This window comes from Cydia strobilella, chromosome 26, assembly GCF_947568885.1.
Source record: "Cydia strobilella chromosome 26, ilCydStro3.1, whole genome shotgun sequence".
In the NCBI taxonomy this organism is placed as follows: domain Eukaryota; kingdom Metazoa; phylum Arthropoda; class Insecta; order Lepidoptera; family Tortricidae; genus Cydia; species Cydia strobilella.
In genome coordinates this window covers 4,506,243-4,529,591 of record NC_086066.1, presented here as the reverse complement: position 1 = coordinate 4,529,591, position 23,349 = coordinate 4,506,243, and the positions used below count along the sequence as shown (strand labels likewise).

Sequence of the window (23,349 nt, the reverse complement as noted above, 5' to 3'; positions counted from 1 at the left end):
GTGTGACATATTGTGATCATTCACTGCCAAGAGTGAGTCGGATTATAATTTGTTTCCGACCGAAGTTTCGGCAAGTCATGTTTTGGCCGAACGTTCGGTTTCGGTCAAAAAACCCTTCGGCTGTGTGTGACGAAACTGTATTTTCGATAGTCCTACCGTAGTTTCGGTCTCGGTATCGGCAAAAAATATGTTTCGGTGGAAGGTTCTATTTTGACCTTTACCACAAAATAAATGTTTGATCAATATAAAAAAAAAATATAGCCTTTATTTCTACTATGTAGTTACTTTATACTTAAACAATTAATTACTTATATTATATGATTGTTCTTCAACAATTACATATTAGTAATAGTAGTCGCCTCTGTGGCGTAGGCCTCCCCCATGCGTTTCCACATTTCTCTGTCGCGGGCCTTTTGCATCCAGTTGTCGCCAACTATTTGTTGAAATGTATCCCTCCATCTTTTCCTCGGATGTCCAGGATTTCTATTTCCATCATACGGAAACCATTCTGTCAGCCGTTTGGTCCACCTATTATCTTCCATCCTACATATGTGGCCTGCCCATTGCCACTTAAGCCGCCGAGCTTTTATCTTTGCATCCTCTACTTTGGTAACTTTCCTTATTTTGTCATTTCTTACTCTGTCTGATAGTTTTAGTCCGAGCATGCTCCTTTCCATTTTTCTTTGGCAAACATTAATCTTTTCTTCGTCTGCCTTTTTCAAAGACCATGTTTGACAACCGTATGTTAAGCACGGTAGTATTGCCATGTCGAATACCTTTTTCTTTATAAGAAGAATAAAGAAAAAGGTATTGATCAATATAAATACCTTATTAATTCACTGTAGCAATGACTGATATAGGTGACACTATAGGAGTAAAAAGTTGACTGGCTTATATCTTTTTTTGGCGGCGCTGCAGACGTACTACGTCTCTCTATCGCACTACTATGGGGGGGGAGGACAGATAGCATTTCGTTTTCTGCAAGCGATTGTCATTTTTGCTAGATCGCCAGAATACGAGTCAGAAATGGCCATTCTCTAATAATCAAAAATATATAAATAGAAAGTCTATATGTACAACAATTACACTATGACATATTAAGGGTACACGGAAAGAACATGTCTAGTCACTTTTTTCGGAAAATGAGATTTTCATTTCAAATTGTAAAGCATGTCTTTTGCTACCACTGTATAAAGCGAGGTTTAGACTAGCAAGAACTTGCATGAAATTTACGTTACATTGCTGACTACTAAGGTAAACTGCATTCAAAATGTTTATCAGATACCGCAATGTAATGAAAATTGCATGCAAGTTCTTGCTAGTCTAAACCTCACTTAATATATGTAACATGACTTTTAGTTAAAAAAGACCTGGTCACGGAATTACCATAATTTTGACATGGTTCCAATTTTTAAACCGCGATTACTCAAAATGTTACTAAAGTGACTAGACATGTTCTTTCCGTGTACCCTTCATATATTGTTCAACCCGAACTGTAGAGATATATCTCTATTTGTAAAAGTTATCCAGGGTACCAGATACTTTTGGTACATTGTTTCATCCGCTACTATTGAAACTGACTGTAAGTATATCCACGGACTTTAATTAGCCATTTAGGGTTCAAGCTAATTTGGTTTGACACTAACGGTTTGAAATGTCCTATGTAAAGTAAACCATAAATGGCTCAACAATTGAAGTCCGTGACTGTAGTACACGTATGAACGTAAATAACGACCAAAATTTGGTGTTGCAAGATAAAACAATGAAATAGATAGGTGTAAAACGTTTCACAAGTTTTTTTTATAATTTTGTCTATTGTTACGTGATCATTCCGGTATTTTGAAATACTTTTTCCATCGACTAGTTTTCTTAGTGGCAGGGTACACGGAAAAAAATATTTTTTACAATACTACCAGAATGTATAGTAAATGGGAATTTGTTCTTGTAACAAATTTTGCGTTCTCCTAACATTTTTTTCTGTTTAGCCAACCATTTGATTTGAAGCGATTACAATTCGTTTGTAACGGGCAATAGTATATAGTGTGTAGTAGTAGTGTATAGTTGAGTTTACTATCTGTAGAGTTGTCACTTAAACTATGATAAAAATTGTAGGGTCTACCGAATTTTAACAACCAGAATTTTTTTTCGGTGTAGGATCCTGTCGTGATCATTTAATATTAAAACATTTCTAGGTATATTTAGCAATATTTTGGAAGTTTTATATTATTTCCACTCAGACACGAGTTTCTTCGATCCCAATACGAGAAAAAGGAGTCCCCGGTATTTCATACAATTTCTTGTTTGTCCTTTTATTACGGCCATAGAAAGTGTATTAAAAACGTAACCAAATTAACCAAAAAAAGTGGGGAAAAGTTTCTCGGTAAAGATGGAAAGAGCTCTTGAGTCTGAGTAGAAATAATATGTCAATTCCCAATGGGGGCAACTGTCAAAGGTTTGCATAGATGGCGCCATCATACCTTGCCCCCTTAACTACAGATTTGGATCCAGGGCAAAGAAAATTTGACACAATTCTAGGGATTGACAGGGCAAGCTATGCTTCGACCAGCCAACCCCATTCTATCAAAATTTGGGGTATCAACTTCGAACAGAAATGTCTATTAATTATATGTACCTATTAGAAATATTTCCACTTTTCTCAATTAGTGTTATATTTTAGTGTGATAAGTGAAAAATCATGTTATACTGAATCAGATTGTGCTTCGTTTTTTTTTTTGTGAAAAATGATCAACCAACATCTTGTGAGCAACATGGCGTATTACGGTAAGATTTTTATTTTTAATTTAATTTAGTTGAATGCTAATTTAATTTATGCGTGCAATTTATAAACATTGAAAAAGTGCGAGGACAAGTGAAATTTCTATAAGTTGATATAGATATAGTATTTTATACAATCGTGATATAATGAGAGCTTTTCAGTCGAGTACAGTTGCTGAGTTGCCTAAGTAAGGTACGAGATTGAAAAACTTGATTATATCACTATTGAATACAATGCTTTTTCTATGAGTCATCTAAAATAATACTTTTTGACAATAAAACTAAATAATGAATAAAAATTATTAAGTATCTCAGTAAACAAATAGTCGCGCGTTTATGTCTTTTCTATGGGAGCGCGGCGGCACGTGATTGGTCAAATTCTTTATAGTTAACTACAGCGTATCGAAATGAATATTATAGTTGAGTTGGGAGCCCATGCATGAAAAGTACGCAATTATAGTTTGGTATACGACATCTTAATTCAACAATTACCGTCGACGAGTAGAAAAACATAATTACGAAAGACAGAAGCGTTCGATGTTTTTCTTATAGTTATCACCAATTTGAGTTAATGTCAGCTGATGTCGAATATTTACAGTTGTAATAAGAATAAATAAAAAGGCTTTCAAATTAATAATAACGGAACACTTAATTAATATTGTTTACTTTAAGGGTGACATTTGTTATTATGATTTATAAGGTGCTTGCTATCGATATCGATAACACTTGATTCGATATTTAATTAAACACTAATACTGGTACGTCTTTGCCCGGGCTATGGTTGTGAAGAAAAGCGATGAAGGCACTAGCGTGGCAAAATAAAAACTTGCAATTTCTTTCCAATCTCAAAATCTAGCGTTTGTTCTAAAAATGCATAAATAAAATCGTAAAAACAACCCTTATATCAACACAAAACCAAAACGAACTAAGTTTTTACAAAATTACTTAAGTTCTTATTCAGAACACCAACTACATTCACGTTTAAAAAGAACACATGTCCCTTTCCCATTTCTTAAAAACAAACTTTATCTCCCACTTTCAAAGTCTAATTTCCACTAACACACAAACAAGTTCCGCCATTTTGAAAACAGCGAGCCGGGCGACGCAGTGCGTTGTACGCATGCGCGTTGCCACGGCAACCAAACATGGCGGTATCTGGAGCGCCCTGGGCGACCTACATATGATAGGCTGACCTAACCGCCCTGGATGTGCCCTGAAAACTGAATTGTTAAGGGGCCCATTGACTATCAGTCCGCCGGACGATATCGGCCTGTCAGTTAGAACAAAAATTTGACAGTTCCGAACAACTGACAGGCCGATATCGTCCGGCGGACTGATAGTCAGTGGGCCCCTTTTATGCGTAGGCTATCCTGACCTACGAGCCCAGATGCAAATTAGTTCGTCTAGTTCCACACAACAATTTTGTTTATTCTAATCAATTTTACACATGAAGATAAAATGACCCAGTAATGGGAACCGTAATAGTAATATTTAATCTAGTTTATTTTGATCGTATAATAAAATTGCATGAGACTCTTATTGTTAAAAAAATGTACTTTTCAAAAACGTTCTCCAAATCATATTGGCCTCTCCTATAGCACTGCTGCATGCATGGACTCGAAACAAAATTGTCAGTTCACTGGTAGAGCCGTGTTGCTTTCCCTAGTAATAGCCCTTTTCACATCTGTTATATTCCTACCCGTCAAATAAAAAATAAAAAATCGTTATTTTTTTTCTTTTAGTACAAACGGTATTTCTTGTATTTGGATTTAGTTATTGGAGAATATTACCATATAAATTAAACTACATTAGCATTAGCATTAAATGTTAGTGATTTTTAAACTAAAACATTATTTTTGTACAAACGCGAGAACCTCAAAAAATGGTCTTACTAGACGAAAACATATGCATCGGGGCTCGTATTTGTCATTATCAATTATAGGTATATTATCCCTATCCTGATACCTAGAAGCAGTGTTGTTTATGAATTTAGAACCTTTAGTTATTCAATAAAAGTTGAAAATAGATTATGGCAAGATGGAATACATATGTACCAAAGTTTGTAGCCTATTCCTGTTCAAAATTTTTACGTTGATTCAAATGCTTAGTACTTGGAATAACCTCTAGCCACCCAGAGTCTATAAAACGGTCTCCCATTCCATTATTTTGAAATGAACTAAACATGCAAATGCCCGTACCAAACCCAGGACCTCCTTCGTAGGCAGCTAGGACCCTGCCAACTAGGATGGGAGGTCGTTTATCAGTCATGGGCCGCAGCGTAAAAATTAGCTTTATATTCCCTTGACTTTGCGATGTCTACAGGAAAGACGCGAATACTACAAAAATGTGTATGACCCTCATGTTATGTCATAAAACCAACGATATTATAACTAAAGATTAATTATAGTCGTTCCAAAATTGAAGCACTTGTACAGATTGTATAGGTACAAGTTTTGCCTTCACGAGGTTAAATAGTGTACCAAGAGGGATATTTTACGTTTTTCAATCTGCGTTTGACCCAGTTAGCAATTTAGGAAACTTACCTATTGTGTTTCCCAGTTTTATAATATGGTATAAGATGAAAAAGGACGACCGCGCGAAATCGCCTTTCCAATACGAACGTAATCCTCATTTTCCTCTCTAGATATTAACATTATTGAAAATATTTGACACAATTAGACAGGGGCGTAGCTAGAGGATATGGCGCCCGGGGCATGTCACCAAATTTGCGCCCCTGACGACTAAGTTTCCCTGCTGCTGCCTTTTGCCCATTTTGGCTCCTCTTGCCCCCTCTGCCCCCCCTCCCCCCCTTAGTTACGCCACTGCAATTTGATTTTTTTTTCGAACTTTTCATTATTACAAGTTAAAAATTTGCATGAAATTTGTTTTTCGCTCCTTATTCTTAAAATGGGCAAATACATTAAATTATATAAATTATAATAGAATTTGTTTGAATGGGGAAGCGGTCGTTCCCTTTCCTAAGAGGAAAATAACGGCACTTTTATCTCTATTTTCTTACTAATTGAGTAATTTCACCGACTTTGGCCATATCCAAAAAAGTCTGAAATTTGCAGAAAACGCCCAATAAATCTATAACTAACAAAGGTTTATTCAGGTATTTGACTCCGAATCACTTCTAAGTCTCGGGTTAATTCTAAAACGTCCATATTTCCATCGTGTCAGAGTCTATTTTCGGAGTTACCCAGATATAAGAACCTTAGATTATAACTATGTTGAGATGTATCGCGAGATTCGCGAGGAAATAGGTCAAGTGTAAGGTAAAATCATTGCTTATCCGTGCATGATTTTTCAATGCCGTATGAGGAATACGGCTCTTTATAACCTAATTAATTATACAGGGAATTATATCTACATGGGGCAGGAGGAAGTGAGGGAAAATCAGAAAGATAGTAGAAAATTTATTCTTAATAACCAGTGTTTATGAGATATAAATAAACCGTCCAAGTGCTAGTCGGACTCGCGCACCGAGGGTTCCGTACTTTTTAGTATTTGATGTTATAGCGGCAACAGAAATACGTCATCTGTGAAAATTTCAACTGTCTAACTATCATCGGTTCATGCGATACAGCCTCGTGACAGACAGACAGACGGATATTGGAGTCTTAGTAATAGGGTCCCGTTTTTACCCTTTGGGTACGGAACCCTTAAAATCAAATATAACTACAATTCAGTTACACACACAAGTACCTACAGCACAAGCCAAGTTTAGTGTGTACTGCCAGCTGCAAAACTGCATAGACACATCAAGAATGGAATTCATTCATAAAGTGACCATGCACTTCCACCGCTGACTGTACAAAACTTTTAACAATAAAACGAAAAAAACTGAAATACAAAAAAAAAAGCAAATGCACCTATAATAATATACAGTGTGTAAATCTAATACGGGCAATAAATTAAACCAGGTATAGAATTTATCCGTCTTATCATTAATTAAGAAGTTTTTTTAAGTTACACTTAATTATGACCCCGTAATTATTATTTTTTTAATTTACCAAACAGCAATGTACTGGAAACATAGAGACATTAGATGACATGACATTCCGAAATACGAGCTTTCTAATAGTAGCTGCCATGGAGACTGTATAAAGGAGCCAAATCTCTATGTATAAAAAGTGTCCATCAAAAAACAGTAATTAGGCGGCGCCACCATACACCGAAATACTACCAAAAACAACCTACGTAATTTGGTCGGGTTATTTGTTGCCTTATATGGTTCATGTTATACTCATGTCCCAGAGCCTAACTAGCACCACCGGAGAGATTAGGAACTATTATTTAAAGCTTAACGCGGTCACTTTTACAACAATTCTGCCATAAGAGATTGCGATCCTTTCTTTACCATCCATAGTAGCTGCCAACAAGCGATGACAGTTACTTTAAAAAGCTCGTATCCCGTAACTTGTGTGGTTGTATTACATTACGGGCCGAATTCTTTTGTCATCATCATCATTATCATCATCTCAGCCGATAGACGTCCACTGCTGGACATAGGCCTCCCCCAAGGCTCGCCACTCCGACCGATCCTGTGCCGCTCGCAACCACCGAATTCCCGCGACCTTCACCGGGTCGTCGCTCTATCTCGTTGGAGGCCTACCGGCAGTTCGTCTTCCGGTACGCGGACGCCACTCCAGAACCTTCCGGCCCCACCGGCCATCAGTTCTGCGAGCAATGTGCCCCGCTCACTGCCACTTAAGGTTTGCAATTCTGCGAGCTATGTCGGTGACCCAAGCACAGAATAACTAATAGTACTACCACCCAAGTTCTACTGCGGATATCATCATTTCTGACTCTATCACGCAGAGAAACCCCGAATTCTTTTGTATGGATAAAATTTTAATTGCAATTCTAAGTAAAAGTTATCTAATTACATTTCTTATGTCCTATACTAACCACCTTTAAGAGATTCGCCCGTATTGGATTTTGGCTTGTAAAGGTATTTATGACCTCAACTTAACATCGTCAGTCGTCACTTTGTTTATCAAAAAGATGCGCCAGAGCGGCTGCCCTGCTTATCGTATGTGCAGTACTTGCATCAAAAACAAGTGGCTGGCGGAAAATTTTACAATTTTTCATGCAGTAGGTACTAAAAGCGCAGGTGACTCCGCTGTTACCGTAAACAACATTGTACGTACCTATACTACTGTATTTTAAATATTTTAATTTAAACTGTATAACAATGCTAAACAGTTAATGGAATAACTATGTGCAGTTTCTTTGTTATAAACTAAAATAGATACATACATACATACATACATATAATCACGTCTATTTCCCGGAGGGGTAGGCAGAGACCACGGATTTCCACTTGCTACGATCCTGACATACCTCTTTCGCTTCCTTCACTTTCACATTCCTCATACACGCTCGCCGGTTTAGGGTGCTCTTGACCTGGCCTTTAATAGGTACTAAAATAGATGTTATATACTAACAACTTACCAACCAACCAAAAGTGACCAACTTTGTCTTCCGTGACCACAGCTAGTGCAATCTGGGGTCGTAGCCCGGTACGCTTATCACCATGCCTGTCACGTTCTAACAAGTATGTGAGTGCGAAAGTGACGGACTTAGTGATAGGGGAACCATGCTGCGCGGGCTAGCTGAAACGTCGGAAAAAAGGTAAAATAATGAAATTTAATCGCGTTAGACCCGTTAATGACATTAATTAAAAGTGACCAAGTCCACCGGTGGCCGAACCGGCGTCTTCAGCTTACGCGGCTAACGTCCTGACCACTAGACCACCCGGCCACGGCGGTACCCTTCCCAAATTCTTTATATGAATTATATGCTATCTCTCCAGATAGTAATTATACAAGGTGACCTTACCCATTGGACAAACCCTGAAATCCCATGTAGGGTTACTTCTCAGGAATGCTCTAATGTTAATATTTTTTTAATTAGAACAAAAGAAAAAAAAAATCAAACAAAAATTTATTCCAATGATCGACAACAAAAATAAACATACTGTATTAATCATTGGCAGTGTTTTGACAACTTGTTCCAAAATGTGCGGCAATTATGACATTTGTCAAAAGTCAGAATCTTATTAACGTCATAAATAAAAAAGATAATCATTAAGGTCGAAGAAGGTTTCATACTATTTATTACCTTAGGAGCTATTAACACATACAGGCTGCTCCAAAGTAAAAAATGGTAATTTGTTAATTTCTTCGTAACCGCTACACCGGTTGTTATGATACTTGGTATACTGATTCTAAATACCCTAATGCATATGTACATTTCGGCTTTGTCCAATGGCTAAGGACAACCTGTATACTTCTAAACGTCCATACAGTGCTCGTCTACCTATTAGTACCCACGGGATAAATATTGTAGAGGGCAACCGCCTTTTCGACTCGACTATGTTACCTACATTTAGCGAATCTGACGCGACGGGAACAATATTGTAGACGTCCACCTCCCTGTCGATTGGACTATCTATATTAACTCACAGATCACATATCAGTCAGATTCACCATAAATATACTTAGGTTCGGTGCCGAAGCCGAACCTTCGGCCGAAACAAGATTTTTATGCCGAAATCAGCCGAAACCGAAACTTCGGTCAGACACTAACGAAAAAACAGTTAGACACTATTAATTATATCTATAGATTTTTGTTATTAGGAAACAAATCGAATTATTATTATTTTATGAAAATATTTTAATCTAATTTGTGTTATTTCAAGTAGAAACACTGCTATATACATTACTAGCGACCCGCCCCGGATTCGCACGGTTTACACGAAACTTAAAAAAAATGAATCACTCTATTGATAGGTGAAAACAGCATGAAAATCCGATCAGTAATTTTTGAGTTTATCTCGAGCATACATACATACATACAGACAGACGCGGCGGGGGACTTTGTATTCATTTCATTTCATTTCATTTATTCCATTGTAATCATATTCATTTGCACATTTTGGTGAAGTAGGTACATGATACACTGCTAGGGTGTACAATATATATAGGATAATCATCAATATTCATTCATAATCATTAATAATTATAAATCATAGTATGTATGTATAAACTCTTTATTGTACAAAACACAGAACACAAATATGGCACAGAAATAGGCAGTACAAAGGCGAACTTATCCCTTTAAGGGATTTCCTCCAGTTAACCTTTGAGTAGACATACCAAAAAATAAAATTTAACAATAAATAATAAATAATTGTCATAAAATATAACTTGTTTTATAAGGTGTAGCCAGTTCGGGATACTGGAGGCCTTGGTCACTTTGCCCTTTGTATATGACATTTATTTCGGTTTGAAGATATTTGTTATGTTTTTGGCTCGTACAGCTCACAGTCACTTATAACATTTAGCTTTATGCCGTGTCTGTAATATGTAATCTATATATGAACCAAAGCAGACGCGACGGGGGAAATATTGTAGAGGTTAACCGCCCCGTCGACTGGGCTATCGTAAAACTAGTAATTTTCGTCTGGGGATGCTTTTGCCTTGACAATGGCGTTTTCTCTTTCACTTTCTGTTGCTTTCTTTTTAATTCTGAAAGGGTATCGATTTATACTTTTACTTTAACTTAATATTATAAAGAAGTACAGTCAGCAAAATTATCTTGTAAAAAGAACAAATACAGGGTTGTACCTCTAAAGGAAAAAACGAAACCATTATAGGATCATTTTGTTGTCCGTCCGTCCTTCTGTCTGTCTGTCAAGACTCTTTATCTCGGAAACGCGTGGAGGTATCGAGTTAAAATTAAAACCCCTGAGTATGGTTTTGTCTACAGTGCCTTGAAGCTGAGGAAAAAAAGACTTCTAAGTCAACGGAAAAAAGATACGACCGTTTATGCCGCAAAAAACGTATATTTCGACACTCAGGGAATCAAAATTTATAGGGTACTTCCCGTTGACCTAGAACAATAAAATTTGGCAAGAAATATCGTCTTACACTAGAAGAACAGAAAAAAATCGAAAAGCTATAAATCTATATTGTCTTCCGTTACCGCGATAGTTACTCATAAAATAAAACTATGAAAACGGATTATATCGCATATATTGAATTTATAATAAATCCCGACTTGTATTGTATTGTATAACTATTAGCCTTATGAACTGATTTTGCATGTACAACCAGCCTTAAAGTTTATAGTATATTATGGTTCATTATTTTTGTATGTAAGTAGTTTTGCACAATGTAGCTTTTCCTCAGTCACCCGTTGACCACGAACGCTGTAAAGGGTTCGAAACGTCGGGATGTATTATAAATTCAATATATGCATTTTCATAGTTTTATTTAACTATAAAATTGTAAAAAATTGTACGGAACCCTCGGTGGGCAAGTCCGACTTGCACTTGTCCGGTTTTTTCTTCAACGGTTGATAACGTTGTATGGAAACCAGACTTATCCCAATAAAGTCCAAGATAAATAACAGGATCTTTGAAGGATTTTTGTGGCTAGCCCCGGTAACAAACAGATGTAATCTTCAGATAAATGTTTCTTGATTATATGATGAGGGGTTTGATACTAGTCGAAACACGGATTAATTTTTTTTTTTGATAGAATTGAATCCAAACTTACCTCTTTATTTTTCGTTTTTAGGTTTGTGCAACTAGAAAACACACGAAATTACGAAATGGAAACCCTACCCCAGACTGAAAAGTATTCCAGGGTGGCAGATATTTTTTGCGATTTGTGTAAATGTGCCCGACAGATCTATCTGGCAGAAGTGTCTTCGACCAGATCTCCGCTGGACACATCAGTGCTTAATGTCCATATATTGACAGACTTATCAGACAGGTCCGGTGGTCAAATCTGTCCCTAGGTCCCTACGTATATCCCTATCTATCTGCTGCACTGTACAGTCAAGCGTGAGCGGTGTGAAGGTCATTGAACGAGCACGTGGTCGCGCATGCGCCCTGGCACTGTCAATCATCCGGCTGGGCGTATTTAGCCGATTGCGAAAAGGGTGGTTATGCTCTTCGTAGAACTCGTACGGTAGAACTAGTAACAGTATTTATAGTTTTAAGTTTTGAAATATTCACTTCCCATATCTACCAGCTTTTGTGGCAAAAGAAAATACGAATCAAGTAGGCTAATGTAGTTTTTTAAGAAACTTTTTTAGAAACCTTAGTTTTTATTAAAAAATCGAATGATGTGCCCCACCTTGATTAAAAAAATACTTTTAGTTACATGAATGGATTGCCAAAAATTCGTCTTTTTAGGGTTCCGCACCCAAAGGGTAAAAATTGGACCCTATTACTAAGACTCCGCTGTCCGTCTGTCTGTCCGTCTGTCTGTCACCAGGCTGTATCTTATATGAACTGTGATGTATTTCTGTTGCCGCTATAACAACAAATACTAAAAAGGTTGGAACCCTCGGTGGGTGAGTCCGACTCGCACTTGTCCGGTTTTTTTTATTTTAACTTCTAAATAAATAGTCTATAATCTTTTATATTCCATTCCATTAAAATGTACTTAGCATAAAAAAGTTTTTTTAATAAAATGGATGTAACATAAAAACAGACGGACGAACGGATATGACGAAACTATAAGGGTTTTTGCCTTCTTGGCTACGGAACCCTAAAAATGCGTCCATGAAAATTAGGCAGTACAGTAATGACACAAATCCGAAGGGTTCTATTTATTTATTTATTATACCTCTCGCATTGCTTTTTTTCTTTTAGTTGGGCTTTATGTTTTTTTTTTTTTTCGTATGGCTTTTTGTGTTACTCTACTTCAGAGATTTACAGTTTTTAGATATTGTACCGCTTCCTTGGTTAAGGTGGTGAAATCCTCCACCTGCCCATGGTATCTGGTTAGAGGACAATCAAATACCGTGTGGTGTACGGTCTGCTCGGGTGCTCCACACTGTGGGCTTTATTTAAACAATAATTAAAGAAATATGTTATTATCGTATTTTTATTACTTAAATGTTACATTTCCAAATAAATTAATGTACAAACATTTTTCTATGACAGCTACTCCATATACGATACGATAGGGATGTGTTATAACCGTGAAAAACAACCAAGCAACCATGTTGCGTCTAAAAATAAACGTTATCCAAGCTAAACTCCAAAAGGAAACCGATCAAATGCTCAATCGGACGGAAAATGATCACTTTCCCTTCCAGCTGATGCTACGGTTTATTTAAAACCTTTCTATAATTTATTCAAGATAAGTTTTAAATAAACTCTATCACTTAACTTAGACGGTATTCGTTACTATCGAGCCAACCTTTTACGAGTATTTAAGGTTTTGTTTGGAGTATGCCATTGAAAAAATGAAAAATGAAAAAAAATGAAAAATATATTTATTTTGCACACAAAGATGGGAATTTGCAGATTGAGTATACATGAGGTCCAGGTTGCGCGCATACAGCGGTACATTTAAAACAGTATGAACAGGGGTCCCCAAACTAGGCATAGCCTGTATCTTGGGCGACCAGTTAGTGAATTAAAAACTAGATTGAAAAAAAAAGAAAGTATGTCTAAAGATGAAGATAGGTGCTAGTGCTTAACCTTAGCTACTAGGGATTTACGTTGGTCAGTTTGTCAGTCAAGTCTCTTACGGCTAAGTGTCTATACCTATAGGTTAAATGTCTAATTATGTAACATAGAGTACCACTACATATGGACAGAAATTGAGGCTTATGGCCGCGATATTTAAACCATTATACAATTATACAATTTAGAGCATTGCAAATATAATCTTGTTTTCGTGGTTTTTTTTATGTCATTTTGCCTATAATAAACACCTATAATAAACATTTGCCTAAAATAAATATAAAAACCGGCCAAGTGCGAGTCGAACTCGCGCACCGAGGGTTCCGTACTTTTTAGTATTTGTTGTTATAGCGGCAAGAGAAATACATCATTTGTGAAAATTTCAACTGTCTAGCTATCACGGTTCATGAGATAAAGCCTGGTGACAGACAGATGGACAGACGGACAGCGGAGTCTTAGTAATAGGGTCCCGTTTTTACCCTTTGGGTACGGAACTCTTAAAACTAGGTACAATGCGTTAGCTCCCTCTCAAGACAATGTAGTTTGAAAACTTTCAACTTGTTAATTATCCCGGTCAATATAAGTAGTAAAACTAACCGTGAAGCATTAAAAACTTATTGTTAATTAATGTCTCCCTCATAATACTCTCGTATATAACAGTCGCACATAACCGAGCAGGCAGGCATAGCCTGGGCCAGTTTGGCCGCCGACAGAAAACTATGGTGTAACATGGAGGAGGCCTACGTCCAAAAATGGACAAACCCACATAAAAATACTAGTTAGTAAAACAGTTATAATTTCTTTTCTGTGTAACTTTTTAAAAATAATATTTATGTGAACTAAATTTTTTGTAACACATATATTTGGGAAATAAAGGCTTTTATTTTATTTATTTTATAGTGATTTTATATAACAGTTTAACCAAAGATAGATATAACTCCGTAATAGATGGACACAGTCTAAGAAAAAAAACGTGCCTCGAAAATCAAGAAAATTTGATTCTCGATCAGAGGGCGCTACTAGCTTTGGCCTACTGTCGTATAGATGGCGTTGACGGTTTCGTTTGTTATTTAACAATTTTAACGCACATCAGTGAAAGAACATGGGTCAAAATCATAAAAATAATTAATGCAAATAAAAAAATCATTTATCCATATTTAAATACATTTTATCGTATTTTTATAAATCTTCATTTTTAGTTTTAAAGTGTGTCGATAGATGGCAGTGAATTTACTGTGGTTACAAAATTTACTATGACAGTACCGCTCTAGTATAAGTTACTCTATGTTTTAACTAATACAGACAAAGTCGCGGACAAAAACGATTTGTAATACAAATAACTGACGCAGAAATTATCATTGAAAATGCCCGTTACAGTCACGTTAGGTTCTAACCTGGTTCCTAGGTAAACTAGCGTGTCTAAACACTATAACAGACCTTTGCCGTAGATATAGGTCTTTCACTTGAGCAGGGGCCCGTTTATCAAAATCTTGTAGCTTGTAATAAGTCCCTGTTTAAAGGCTTTTGTTAGAAAGGGACCTCCACTTGTATTACAAGTTACAAGCTTTTGATAAACGGGCCCCTGGTGTAAGGGCAATTGTACAAAATATCCCAACACTCGAAGTGTCTACAGTTATAAAGAATTTATTGAAATTAAAGAAACAAAATCGAATAATATGTACGAATAATCACTTAATTATAATAATTGAATAATAAATATGTAATAATTGCAAGCTTTTCTTTGAAATTGTGATCTCAATAAACAAATAAGTTGTATGTAAATAATATGTAATTTAAAATAATTAAGTACCTAAAATGTAAGTTGTGACCTATAAATGATGTCTGTCTATGTATCCGTGTATCCTAATTAGACTTATCGCGAAATTTTTCAATATAATAAAACAATTCTACCTTTTCTCGTCTGAGAGCAGATTATTTTTTTTGTATTCGTTAGCTTCTCAAGTTCTCACTCATCTGGGCGGAATAAATACGAAATCTTTTCGCTCGTTCGATAAGATTGTCAAACCTACAAGGGGTTAGTGCATGTTCAGATATTTTTGAACACCTCTGCCGCTCAGGTATATCTGGCGAGTGTATGCAGTAACAAGGTTAGGCGTGTGCAAACAGGCTTATCTAAGAATAGGAGCATTACAAAATGGATTACTTGCATTGGGAACACTATACATGTAATGTACTGTCACGAATAGCATTCTAAAGCCTGACAAAATTCTATTTTCACATAACCAATTTTAAAAAGGGCTTTTTCTTCCCTGCTAAGAGGGATCAAAGTGGCACTTTTCTTCCCCTGTTCTAGGACACTATTTTTACATTTTTTGCACATTATTTTTTTGCTTAAATAATATTTTTAAACATCATAATTACCTCATAGGTGATGTGAAAAGCAGTATGTGTCACAAGGTAGCAAAATTATTTCCATCGGGCGTAGCACACTTGAATCCCTCACTACGCTCAGGATTCTAATTTAGAATTTCAATGTACGCTCGCCGTAAATATGTCATTTTGCTCCCTTGTGACACAATCTACTATTGTCCTTCGCCTTGTTGCGGGTTGTCAGTTAAGGTAGGTAGATAAATATAACTCCGTAATAGATGGATACAGTCTAAGGAAAAAACGTGCCTCGAAAATCACGAAAATTTGATTCTCGATTAGATGGCGCAACTAGCTTTGGCCCACTCTCGTATAGAGGGCGTTGACGGTTTCGTTTGTTATTTATAATTTTAACGCATATCAGTGAACGAACATGGGTCAAAATCATTTAAAACTAATTAATACAAATAAAAAAATCATTTATCCATGTTTAAATACATTTTAACGTATTTTTATAAATCTACATTTTTAGTTTTAAAGTATGTCGATAGATGGCAGTGAATTTACAGTGGTTACAAAATTTACTATGACAGTACGACTCTATCTTATTATATCCTCTTTGGATAAAGCAACAGATATATATTTTTTCTGTATTAATATTATTTATTAACTGCCCACAACTCCGTCTACGTGGAATCATGATGATAATGATTGCTAAAAACTATCATATGTCCTTTCCCGGACGTCAAACTGTCTCCATAACAAATTTTATCTCTATCGTTTCAGCGGTTTAAGCGTGAAGAAGTAACAGACAGAATTACTTTCGCATTTATAATATAAATAGGGATAGTAGGGATTACCTATATGTCATATTATAAAAACAGATTTCCTTAAAAAAAACTCAGGGAAGATGAGCCTCTTTGTTTTTGTAAAGGTTCAATATTATTCTCTAGGTGTCACCTGCGCGTTACCCTTTAAACGTAGTCCTTTCTCGGAAAGGGCTCGTTTCCCGGGCGTCGATCGTATTGATTTCCTCGCTGACCCACATACGATGCCGTTCCTATGAAAAATTACTGATAAAAACTAACAAAGTTTGGAATGAAAAAAAAATATTTCGCCCTTAAGATAGTGTCGCTACAAGCAGCATAGGTTTAGGTCCCGGGGAAGGATATAGGATAATTTTTATCCCAGAAATTATCCTTTAAGGGGGTGAAATAGGGGTTGAAGTGTGTATGCAGAAATAAAAACCGGCCAAGTGCGAGTCGGACTCGCGCACCGAGGGTTCCGTGCATTACATAATTTTAACATTGTATTTTTTAAGTGAAACGTGAGTGAAAGGTAAATTGCGGTTTACAATTTATGACGTATTAAAAAAAACTACTTACTATTAACGTATATAATTATATTACGTATATAATTTTCGGTGGAAGTTTGCATGGTAATGTACATCATATATTTTTTTCAGTTTTATCATTCTCTTATTTTAGAAGTTACAGGGGGACACACACATTTTACCACTTTGGAAGTGTCTCTCGCGCAAACTATTCAGTTTAGAAAAAAATATCTATATCATTTTTGAAGACCTATCCATAGATACCCCACACGTATGGGGGTAATAAATAATGAAAATATTTTTTTGAGTTTCAGTTCGAAGTAGGGGGAACCCCCAAAATTTATTGTTTTTTTAAGGTTCCGTACCCAAAGGGTAAAAACGGGACCCTATTACTAAGACTCCGCTGTCCGTCTATCCGTCCGTCTGTCCGTCTGTCACCAGGCTGTATCTCATGAACCGTGATAGCTAGACAGTTGAAATTTTCACAGATGATGTATTTCTGTTGCCGCTATAACAACAAATACTAAACACAGAATAATATAAATATTTAAATGGGGCTCCCATACAACAAACGTGATTTTTTTGCTGTTTTTTTTCCGTAATGGTACGGAACCCTTCGTGCGCGAGTCCGACTTGCACTTGGCCGGTTTTTTCTATTTTTGTGTGAAAATCTTAATGCGGTTCGCAGAATACATCTACTTACCAAGTTTCAACAGTATAGTTCTTATAGTTTCAGAGAAAAGTGGCTGTGACATACGGACGGACAGACAGACAGACATGACGAATCTATAAGGGTTCCGTTTTTTGCCATTTGGCTACGGAACCCTAAAAAGCAGATTGGAAAAAATAACCTACCCAAATTACAATTCTAACGCAGACAATGTCGCGGGCAAATCTTTTATTCTTGTTTATATTTAGTCATTTATTCATTTATTCAATATTGCATTGTCATGTACATAATAAGGTGTTACATTTTATATAGCCAGTTCATGACACCCTGTAAGGGCACACAATAGTACAGTTTTCCTATTCTATTAATTCTAATTTACACATTGCAATTAAGGTGACATTCGATAACTTTTAACGTCTGTCATCAAAAAGTTGCCCAACCAGTGGACCCGGGTATGTCCTTAAACTACGTCCAAAAGAGAGGTATGGGCACTGTGAATGACATCTCGCTTTGGGTGGTAGGGCACAGGACAGCGGATATCATTCCAGATCTAGAGCAGAGCCCAACTGGGGAGGTACCTCAACCTTACAGAAAACCGCAGCCAAATAACACTAATAGACCCTACTAATAGTGTTGTGTTCCTGCCGGTGAGTAAGGTTGCCAGAGCTCGAGGGAGAGGAGTGTTAGGGTCGGCAACGCGCATGTAACTCCTCTGGAGTTGCAGGCGTACATAGGCTACGGAGACTGCTTAACATCAGGCGGGCCGTATGCTTGTTTGCCACCGACGTAGTATAAAAAAAAAACACTAAAAATCCGCAACATGGCGGAAACCAAATAAAACTTGTCAGTTAAGTACATACTCGCATAATTTTGTACAATCGCCATTAGATACATAAGAGTTGCCAAGATGTTCACAAATATCTGAACAAAACCTCTATTATGAAGACGCTAAAGTCCGTTTTCAAATAGTTTTGAGCCCCTTGGCCGCACCGATATATCTGATGGCGTCTGTACTTAAACAAAGCATTGAATAAACTTGAACAAGACTTCGTTCCCCATTTTAAGAAAATGGCGTACCTAAACCTTTTTTCAATTATTTAAATTTGAGGTTTACAGAGATTTGGTTAATGTGTGGGGGTGTATCATGACTTGGGGATGAAAACCATAAACATACTTGATCTAAGTAATTGACTTGTCAAATAGGAAGGGAAATAAAATGGAGATTTTTCTATGCATTTTTTATACCAAATCGGTGGCAAACAAGCATACGGCCCGCCTGATGGTAAGCAGTCACCGTAGCCTATAGACGCCTGCAACTCCAGAGGTGTTAGAGAATGCTGCTTTTGACGCGTAGTCTGATCGGCTACTTTTTGATGCTGAATCACAGAATTCAGACAATCTCATAATTAATGGCAAAGGAAAAATGGAAAAAAATCACATTCCTTCCTTAAAATTTGTAGTATCGCTCGTAGACGTAATCTGCTTGATAAAAAATAGTTAAAAAACCGGCCAAGTGCGAGTCGGACTCGCGCACGAAGGGTTCCGTACCATCACGCAAAAAAAGCAAATAAAATCACGTTTGTTGTATGGGAGCCCCACTTAAATATTTATATTATTCTGTTTTTAGTATTTGTTGTTATAGCGGCAACAGAAATACATCATCTGTGAAAATTTCAACTGTCTAGCTATCACGGTTCATGAGATACAGCCTGGTGACAGACGAACAGACAGACAGACAGCGAAGTCTTAGTAATAGGGTCCCGTTTTTACCCTTTGGGTACGGAACCCTAAAAACATAGTGATAAGTACGGTCCAGGGTTTGAATTTGAACCCAGAGCTATACTGATCAGGTAGCAACGTTGCAATCGCATTTATTTTACGCATATTGGGCCAAAGAGTCTACTACTCCCCCCCACTCGTAACTCTAGGTCAGCTATGACAGGAAATAGCTCGTTGGACCCAATGTACCTACTGTGGGGAACACGATAGGTATAAGCTTATCCGACGTTTCAGCTAAGTTGCTCCAGCTGTGATGATGATGTGGATAAGGTAAAAATAATGAAACTATCGGAGCGATTCGGGAAATGAATTAGAGATTCACTAGATATTAAATAGTAAAGATATGTGACGTTCCACGGCAAAAGGTACCTTATGGCGGCTGGCGCTTACGTCGCATAGCGCCGCAATAATTTGCGCGGCGCGGCAATATTAATTGGAGCGGCGTTAATAATAGCATAAGCACGAACCGCCATAATGTACCTTTTGCCGTGGGACGTCACATATCTTTACTATTTCGTTTATATCATCATAATCATAATAATTTATTCATAATATAACATTACATGTCAATAAGTATGTTACATTACATCGTGTAACTATACAAATATCATAAAATGCATCTTAGCTAGATTGTTCCATAGGTGTCTTACTTATTTGCGTGAGTGATATTGAATATAACGGATATTTTTCTGTTAGTTTAAATCGTCGATCGATGCCTTCTCTAAAAACCTATTTACAACTAACTACCAAGTACTAACTCACAAATATTTATTAGTTATTGTATTTTATAAATTTAATCATTATTTATTTATTCGATTATATATATATGTTTATTTAATATTTGCTCAATACATGATGGTACAATGGCAGATCTAATGCCTTAAGGCATATATGCTCCACTATATATTAAACTAAATACATGCTTGACTTACACCTCTTTATATATATTTTTACATATTCCCAAACCACTCACTTCCACATCCACTTTCAATTTTTTCCTTGTATATTGTTTCTAATTTGTCCTTATTATTAGTTACTGCCTTTACTGTTCTGAGCTATCTTCTTGCCCTGGGCTCCACGGAAGACCAGCGCTGTAGCATATACCTATATGTTAGAGCATATGCTGAGTGGTGTCCATTTGTAGCCTCTATAGCAGCATCAATATTGTAATTATTGCATGTTAGTATAAGCTACTTGTAATTTTACGTGTTAGTGTATAAGATCTTCTTCTTTTTAAATTTGTATGGTGCTGTATGTAGATTTTTACAATAAACGTTTTCTATTCTATTCTATTCTATAAAATTCTAAACCATATGGTTAAACTTAATAATTAATCAATTAAAAAGCTCCTTGTGGTCGTAGAACGCCTGCTCAAGAAGCCATTTTTTTAATTTTGATTTAAAAAGTGAAGCACTTTGTGCTGTTATAATTTCCCGCGGTAGATGATTGTACACCTTACGGCCCATGACGTGGGTGAGTTTTTTGGACTTTGCTAGTCTATGCGGCTCGAGTCGCAGCAGTCCCGCGCGCGCACTACGGGTTTCGTACCTTCGCGGGGGTTCGATGATGGGGTTTGTGTCCACTTCATCACGCACATTTGTTGCCATATGCAGTATTAAGAGTGAGGGCAGTGTTAATATGCCTAGCGACTTGAAGAGAGGTTTCGCAGAGCTGGTTTGCGGAACGCGCGCTATCGCACGCACAGCTCGTTTCTGGAGGCGGAAAACCCTCTCCCAGTCGGCGGCCGCTGCCCATATATACATATATCACTAAATATGTGTACAAAACGCGAGTGGTACCTATGTGGCTACCACCAGTACATGTACCATGACCATCTATTATACTACTATATATTATACTACTCTTTGACCATGATTCACTGACAGTATCAAAACTGACATACACTCTGTGGGAAGTTTCATAACGTTTCATATAAGTACGTATTTTTTCGTATATCGGACCAAGCTAACTCTGCACAGACTTTGCAATGACAAAGTGTGAAAAAGTCATCGTAAACGACTGTAACGACGTTCTTAATCACTTAATAAACTTTCTTAATCGACGTCGAAAAAGGAAGTTCTTTATGAAAATTCTGTAGTTTTTGCTTAAGGCCAGGCCAGACTGGACAATTTTCCGCCCAATCTGATTAAATTGTCAATTCAATCAGGTGTGGACGCAAAAATTAAATTGAAGGACATTGGCTCGCCGATTCCACTATGAAATTGTGTACGTGTGGACGCTAGATGAGATTGGCGCCTATTTTTATCTGTTATCTGATCAGTGATCACATTGTTAATTCGATCATCCCGTCTGTACGAGCCTTTACATGTATTACATATAGTTTCTCAAACTTTTTAAATCCACTATACACGGTGTTTCATGACCCACTGAAAACCTAAAAACAGTTTGTTCAGAATCGATAGGAGAATCGATTGCGCTATATTTTAATGGGGGTCATTTTTTTATCATTTTTTGTTATTTTTACATTCCAAGTCTACAAGTTTGTAATGCGACAATATCAATAACTAGCATTTGACACGTTATTTGTCAATGAACAACACCCTTAACTGGCCATTAGTAAACCCACCTTATCTCGTTGCAGTAAGGTATGCAAATGGTCAGTTAACAGTGTTTACGATGGTAACTAGCAATTGTTTGACGTCACTCAAACGACGAAGTATCTTGTGTAGAATTACCAGTCGAATAGAAATGTTAAGAAAAGTAAACAACAAATATTTTTTTAAATATGTATCGGATTAAGGAATGATGATGTTCAAGCTCAAGATGAGTTCAAAATAAAAAAATCTGTTGGGGTGTCTCAGGTTTTCAGTGGCTCAAGTAACACCGTGTATAAAGTATTGTAGTGTCTGCACAAGCTCTGTAGGTAAACATTGCCTCAATAACCTACATTGCGTCACTTTTGGCGCATCGCTACGGCATTGGCCTGCTTGCATTGCGCTGGCGCTGTTTTACGTCAGATATATTTGAGCGGCCTGGGCGCTCAGAAATATCTGAACGTGCCGATCATAAAACGGGTTTGGCATTCTTACCGAATTTATAACAGATTACGTTGATCAACTGAATGAATTACAGATTCGGTTCAATCAAGTCCAATTTAGAAATATTGTTCAATGAAAAAAAATAACAGAAAGTACCTACAAACATACATACATACATACATATAATCACGCCTATTTCCCGGTGGGGTAGGCAGACCACGAGTTTCCACTTGCTACGATCCTGTACTGTGTGTGTCCTGTATCCTGTAAAGTACCTATTAATTATATTATAACCCAGGTAGCAGTGACGTCAGAGACGTCATAATGACGTAACTATGTCGACATAATGACGTCGCTGACGTCATTATGACGTATAAATGCTGTAAGGGAACGATTACGCTATTCTAGACCAATGCCAAACCTTATTTTGGTCAAAACTAGGTATGTACATTGACGAGAGTCCCTATATAATAATATACCAAGTAGGTCTTGGTTATTACAGATATATTGATATATTGTAAACCAAAACGAATATATAGGATAGAGGGTTACTGTCATAGTAAATTTTGTAGTCACATTCAATTTACTGCCACCTATCGACACACAACTAAAACTAAAAGTGAAAATGTATAAAAATACCAAAAAATGTATATATATATATATATATATATATATATATATATATGTATATGTATAAATTATTTTATTTTATTTTATTTGTATTTATAATCTTTATATGATTTTGAGTTTTGACCCATGTTCTTTCACTGATATGTGTTAAAATCGTTAAATAACAAGCGAAACCGTCAACGCCATCTAGCCTAGAATAGGCCAAAAGTGGTAGCGCCATCTATGCGAGAATCATTTTTTCTTGATTTCCGAGGCACGTTTTTTCCTTAGACTATTCATTTTATACGGAGTTACATAGGTCTTTGTCGAAATTACCCTTTGGGTACGAAACCCTAAA

At 36.7% G+C, this 23,349-nt stretch overlaps 1 protein-coding gene across 2 annotated transcripts in view; it reads left to right on the top strand.

Moving 5' to 3' along the window:
• Positions 1-23,349, top strand: part of LOC134753278 (translational regulator orb2-like) — a 110,886-nt gene that overhangs the window by 67,340 nt on the left and 20,197 nt on the right. The window contains exon 2 of one of the 2 annotated variants that reach the window (XM_063689122.1): positions 2,678-2,781. The exons of the other annotated variant lie outside the window; for it this stretch is intronic. Within the exon in view, the coding sequence (XP_063545192.1) occupies positions 2,742-2,781 (40 nt within the window). The 5' untranslated portion in view covers positions 2,678-2,741. The remainder of the gene's footprint in view (positions 1-2,677; positions 2,782-23,349) is intronic. 2 annotated transcript variants of the gene reach the window in all.